The sequence below is a fragment of the Rhinolophus hipposideros genome (genome assembly GCF_964194185.1).
Source record: "Rhinolophus hipposideros genome assembly, chromosome: 3".
Taxonomy (NCBI): domain Eukaryota; kingdom Metazoa; phylum Chordata; class Mammalia; order Chiroptera; family Rhinolophidae; genus Rhinolophus; species Rhinolophus hipposideros.
The window spans coordinates 36540386-36547253 of NC_138049.1; the positions used below are offsets into that span (position 1 = coordinate 36540386).

The 6868-nt window shown below is 35.3% G+C and overlaps 1 protein-coding gene across 1 annotated transcript; it reads right to left on the minus strand.

The window, feature by feature from the left end:
• Nucleotides 1-2495: 2495 nt before the first annotated feature.
• On the minus strand, nucleotides 2496-6577 carry FABP7 (fatty acid binding protein 7). Its single transcript, XM_081036453.1, has 4 exons — nucleotides 6251-6577; nucleotides 5619-5791; nucleotides 4885-4986; nucleotides 2496-2855 (listed from the first exon to the last, which is right to left on the minus strand). The coding sequence occupies exons 1-4, from the start codon at nucleotides 6321-6323 to the stop codon at nucleotides 2805-2807; spliced, it is 399 nt and encodes a 132-aa protein (XP_080892579.1). The 5' UTR covers nucleotides 6324-6577; the 3' UTR covers nucleotides 2496-2804.
• Between the last annotated feature and the right edge of the window lie 291 nt (nucleotides 6578-6868).

Below are 6868 nucleotides of genomic sequence, written 5' to 3' on the forward strand. Positions count from 1 at the left end.
AGCCTAGTTTCCATATTTGGGATCTTGGAGTTTCAGAAATGTTTTTCCAGGGCCTAATGGTCAAATTGCCTTTGGGCTTATTAATTTTTCCTTTTTTGTTAACTATCTTAAAAAGGGAGGAGGTGGGGAAAAATTAGTACATTGACAGGTTATTATGTGAGACAGAATACGTCTTGAAGAAAAATGATTTGCAATGGCCCTGTAAACATTTAAGCAAAAATATGTTAATTATCTTCCTAGAAAAAAATGCATTTGATCCATCACTGCAACTCTTGATCTTTTAGCCCAGTGTAACTGTGTCTCCTTTCTGTGCCACCCAGAAACTTTTCTATTCTTCACTCTGTAAGACAGTTATTGTGGAAATAAATGCTAGAAGGATATTATTTAGCCTAATGATAATGACCTGAAGCTGAATCCCCATCCTTGGCCTTGTATCTTTAACAACAGACAGGCCAGAATCTATGCCAGAATCTATGCTCCTACCAGAACATAGGCTGAAATCACCAAGAGAAAGCAGTCCTTCAGGAGAAGCAAAGATGTGGGCTGTCAGAGCAATTGGAGCATATGCCCTCTCAGAGTTCTGCTTCGCACTTTTATTTATTTTTTCAATTACAGTTGACATTCAATATTATATTAGTTTCAGGTGTACAGCATAGTGCTTAGATATTTATATAACTTATGAAGTAATCCCCCCCATAAGCCTAGTTAGTGTCCACCTGGTACCATACATCGTTATTATAATATTATTGACTATATTCTCTATGCTGTACTTTATACCCCCGTGATTATTTTGTAACTGCCAATTTTTAATTCTTAATCCCTTCACCTTTTCTATCTATTCCCCAACCTCCTCCCATCTGGCAACCAGCACTTCTTGTAGCTATGAGACTGTTTGTTTGGTTTGTTTATTTTGGGTTTTTTTCAAGATTCCGTATATAAGTGATATTTGTCATTCTCTGTCTGACTTATTTCACTTAGCATAATACCCTCTAGGTCCATCCATGTTGTTGTAAATGGTAAGATTTCATTCTTTTTTTTTGGCCGAATAATATTCCATTGTATCTATATTGTATCACATCTTCTTTATCCAATCATCTACTGATGGACACTTTTGTTGCCTCCGTATCTTGGCTATTGTAAATAATGCTGCAGTGAACATAAGGATGAATATGTGTATATCTTTTTGAATTAGTGTTTTGGATTTCCTCAGATAAATATTCAGAAGTGGAATTGCTGGGTCATAGTTTTTAAAGACAAAAATAGACTGTAGTTTTAGGAATGGTAACCTTAACCAGATAATCTTAAATCTTGACATTGTACATTCAGATGTTAAATCCTATAGTTGCACTTTAGATTTTTCTACTCTTTATTATAGTAATTAAAATAATAAAATAGGTAATAATATCATTGTAGTAAATTGTGTAAGTTAAAGGAAGTTTTCTCATACTTATAAGTAAATTGCACCTTGAATTAACTTACAGAAACTTGCTGGAATCACTGGGTTAATTAAAAATTAACATTGCATATTTGTACTGAAAAATGTTTACCCTTTCCCCACCCTGCCCACAAAGGCTAACAGAGAAAAGATTTCCTAAGGCATGATCAGGGAATATAAAAATCTCACATTTTTGCTTCAGAAAAGAACTTAGCTGAAATATTAATTTTTGAGAGGAAATAAGAAGGAAAATTTCAAGGTTTCCAATTCTTGGTATTATTTACTAGTCATGAGAACTTGGATATGTAAATCTAATCTTCAATTTCTTTATCGGTAAAGTACAGGTAACATTTGCCTTACCTGCTTCACATTGTGGGTTTGAGAAAATGTATAAATAGCATTTTGTAAATAGTGAAATATAAAATAACATTTGTTTGTATTTACAAATGCAAACCCTTGCCAGCTACAGATAGATATTTACTTTCTGTCCTTTGGTCAACTCAGTTCCAACAACTCCCACACAAAGAATGTGAATGCTTTTCTGTTTTTTCTACAAATACTCCGTTTTGGCATTGACTTATTGACTTAGTTCAGCTCAATGTACTTTTATGGAGACACATCTGTATGATCCAGGATAACATTCACTCTCTTTTTCTATTTACCTTTCAATAAGAAATTTGAATTATATGACATTTTGATTGTATGTTATTTTGATTATATTTACCTTTCAATAAGACATTTTTATGTGTATCACTTTGCTTCTTTCGGCTGCCTGTTTCTAATAGCAAGAGGTCATTTTTGCAACTCAGCTCACCATGACAATGCTTCTTTGCATCCTGGCCAAACGAATTTTATCATCACATGTTCTCTTTGGGAGTTTCAACCAAACTATAGCATATTCACATTTCCCTAGACTTCTGCTTATTTTTTTAAATTAGTATTTTAAACAAAGTGCTAACTTTTCCAGCCTCACTTTATGCCAGAGAAAGGCTATTTTATTTAAAACTCTAATATACAATTCCCAGCTAGATTAGTGAAGTTATAAACAACAACAAAATTTCTCATGGGTATAAGATTTTTATTTCAATTTAATTTACATTCCAATGGAAATTATAAAATGTATTCATTTCTTAATTTTTAAAAAAATGCAGCTTAAAATTTTAATGCAAACTATGAAACATGATAAGTTTGCAGATCAAAATTGGGCTAGTTGCTTAAAGTAACAAGTTTTTAAATCACCATTTTCCACTTCCACACCAAGGATAACCTTCTAAATAGCAATCAGCCATGCTGTAATAGCAGGACAGCACTGAGTCTTGAGAAAACAGAAACGTTGCAGAGCTTCTCCAGCTCCAGATCAGGAACCTTCCTATGCTTTCTCATAGTGGCGAACGGCAACCACATCACCAAAAGTCAGAGTCTGAAAGAGTCAAAAGATTATCACATCTTTTTACACAGGAACATCTGTAGCTGACATTTTAAAAGATTATCATATGTATGGTTTAAATATTATGCAAAAGAATGATGGCATTTACAAGCATTAAATGCTGTATTAGCTTGTCACTTCTTAAAACAAAAAGAAACCCTTATATTTATTGAGTGAATAACATATATATATATATATTATAACATATATACATTATAACATATATATATATATATATATATATATATATATATATATATATATATATATATATATTTCATGTCTCTAAAAGGAAAATGAAACAAAAACTGAGATGAACTGTCTAGATTCAGGTCAACAGAATTCTTTTTGCCTTAAATTCTCAGAGTAATGGGAGCAAGTTAGATATCTGCTTTAAAAATGAATAAAACCTGTAGTAGTTTTTCATCGTTTTCAATTCATGACCTAGATAACCACCTAAGAGTTTTTAGAAAATCCAAGCCATTTGGTCAAGTGGTGTTTGCAATGACTTGTTACATCAGCAGGAAAAGGTAAATGTACGTGACTGTCATGCTTTAGCCTGTGTACACCTCGGTGGTTAGGTGGGATGTAATGTGAAACATGGTTTCTTACGTCAAATCCAACCTGAAGAATTGCTACAAAACCTCTCTTTACAAAATTTAGGGGTTTTTGTGATGTTCGCTCTTTTCATGTATCGATGTGATTTTCAAGAGAATAGTGTGCCCTTATCATTCATTGCTTTATCTTTTTGAACTCAATTTTGCCTGAACACAGTCATATAGCCAAAGCTGAGCTATCCACTTTTCTGTATCAGGGGGAAAAATGGACGTGAAGCATAAAGGAAAATTCAGATCAAAACTTGTAGAAATGAATCCTTTCTTTTGATAATCATTGCAGAAAAATGTGGGCAAATATTCATGAACATGGAAGAAAAACTGTCCCTTTGCTCCCCACCTCACTTCCTCCCATGAAAAGATGTATGAATATGTAAATCCGGTGTTCAATCAAGAGCAACTGTGATTGCAGTAATTAATGGGAAGGCAGGAAGCAACAGTTTCCTTAAATAACAAAAACAAAACAATCTTTTCTGTTATTATCTTAGAAGGGATATGTAAAGCAATCCCACCCCTCCAAATATCCCAAAATGATACAATGATACATCGACTACTTCAATGTGATCAAAATACCATTACTCAGTTCATACACACACACACACACACACACACACACACACACACACACACAGACACACACGTCTGGGAAGCTAGATAAAGGCATAACATTTTTCAGTTTATAATGTTACTCCATCATCAGAGAAATTATTTTTAACTATTTTCTATTTTATAATTTTTACATGACTATTAGTATTGAACAGGTACATGTAAAAGATACATGTAAAAGGTAACATGCATTAAAAAGATAGACTGCAAGGAGTAATATCAAAATTGTTTTCTTTGAGGAGAAATTATAGAAGATTTTTATAGTTTTGTTACACTGTTGTGTTATAGTCTAAATTATCTGCACTGAACTTATATAACCTTTATAAACTAAAATAAGAAATGTTTAAAGATCTTTTATTTATTACAAGAGCTATAAAGTAATTTTTCTGAGATCCAGCAATCTTGATATCTTATAGGAACATCTATCATTTTTTTATATATTTTCATGATTAATGACTTTATAATTAGATTTCATTTGAGGATCAGAATTGGAAGTAATCCCACAAAAATTCTTCTTTGATACAGTTTTAGCTAAATCAATGGCAACTTTTTTTTTAGCCTCACTAAGAATTTTTCTTTTTCTATAGTTAAAGAAGTAGAGCTGAGGAAACAATTAGCTAGGATCCTTTTTATTTTTTTTCTGTTTTACACATGGTTAAGGAAACTTGCTAACAACTTAAGCTCATTAAAGGGAGGGAGGGAGGAAAAAAGGGAGGGAAAAAGAGGGAAGGGAGTGAATCAGAAGAAGGGGAGGAGGAAGGGAGAGGGGTAAAACTCAAGGAAAGGAGAATTCCATTACTTACCATAACCATTTTGCCATCCTTAATTTCTCTTACAAAATTTGTTTCTTTGCCATCCCATTTCTGTACATGAATGAGTTTGTCTCCATCTAGGCTGACAACAGACTGAGAGCAACAACAAAATGCAGAACAGTAATTGGTACAGATCTGATTTCTGATGTGGAAATCAAGTGAAGTGATTTTTGAAAGAGCTGTATCACTGAATAAATTGGGATCAATTATCATGTTAGTACCATATCTTCTGCTGTTTCTAGAGTCCTTATTATGTAAACTCAAATCATTAATAATTTAATTGAAATGTGTACATCTAGATGCAAAAACTTATATATTAGAAATAAAAATCCTGAACAAGTGTTTTAGGACCAGTCACCCTTCTCCTTTAAACAAAGCTTTAGAATGAGGCAACCTATCTACTTAGTCAATCCAAGGCAATCAGAAAGATAAAATAGAATGCAACTGTTCTTTCAAAAGAATGTTATTAAATACTTTCTGAAAGGTTTGATATATAATGTGAAGACGTATGGTAAGAGATAGATTCAAGATTCGAGCTATAAGTAACCCATTGTTTAGAACAAAACTAATGTGTGCTAGAATACCAAATTAACCCTGACGTCCTTCTCTGTGTGTTGAAATACTGAGAACATTTTCCACTTCCCATCATCTAAAAGAAGTAGCACGAGGAGTCTCTTTTATTCCATCCTCCGCATCCCCACCCCAGAGAATAAGTGGCTTCTTACCTTACAGTTTCTGTCATCTGCAGTAGTTTCATCAAACTCTTCTCCCAGATGGAAGCTAATCTCTGTGTTCTTGAATGTGCTTTGAGTCCTGATCACCACTTTGTCCCCCTCCTGACTGATGATCACTGTTGGTTTAGTCACATTTCCCACCTGTCTAGTGGCAAAACCCACACCTAAAACAGGGAAGGAATACAGTTAGCTGCAACTTCCAAAATAGCTCACAAAGCAGGAAACTGGTTTCCTATTTTGGAATCCAAGTCCTAAAGTGTAAGTTTCATTAGAGCACATTTAGTCCATTAATCACACAATACAGCCACTGAGCTGTAATAATAAGTGGATGCCTATTTGGATGCACGAATAATAAGTGCATGCTGAAGAGAAAACAGCGAAGGCACAGAAGAAGCTTCACTTCTCCACAGACCACCAAGTGCACCAATATTTGGCCCTGGGCAAGAAAGCAGGCTACTGCCACATTGAAAATCCACTCCCTGAGAAAGGCATAGCCTAGGATCCAGTTACCACAATGTGATCTGTCTTTGTCGCTTGCCAATCTAAGGGGTGAAAAAAGGAATCTGCAAGTATATGAAGCTGCAGGGGTGAAGAAGAGAACAGCACATCTTATCTTTACCCACCTAGAGCCTTCATGTACTCATCAAAGTTCTGACTGTCCGTCAGTTTCCAGGTAGCACAGAAAGCTTCCACCATCCTAGCCCTTTCCCGTTAGCTTCCAAAACAAACAAAATAGACGGGAGCGATGAACTTCGGATCCTATTGCCACTGCAATTCAGAAGACCCCTTTGCACCTCATAGCAGCTCCTGCCTTCTTATTTGGAAAAGAAGTGGGCAGAAAGCCAGGGATTTAAATTGCAAACACACCCTCCCGAGTCCTTTCCGGAGGCTGTTGCAGGGGGAGGGATGGGAAGGGAGGCTCAAGTGAGGTTCCAATCCTCTTTGTGATTGGCTCAGGCCACTGGGTTAGCGGAGTAGGTCGAGTCCCTCCCAGTCCTCACCCAGCAGCCCTTTTGCCTGAGAAAGCTCTGCGAGGGTTCAATGGAGCTGGAGTCAGGGAACGGGAAAATGAGAAAGGGTCTTTCAGGTTCAGCTCGAAAACTTGGCAAAGGAAATTTCAGGCTGTGAGGAAAGAAAAAAGATGCACAATAGGACATTCAGATTGATTTCCGTTCATGGCAAAGCTGGTTACAAATGAGGACCCCCCCTTAAAGAAAACCACTGAAATGCCAGACTTTTTA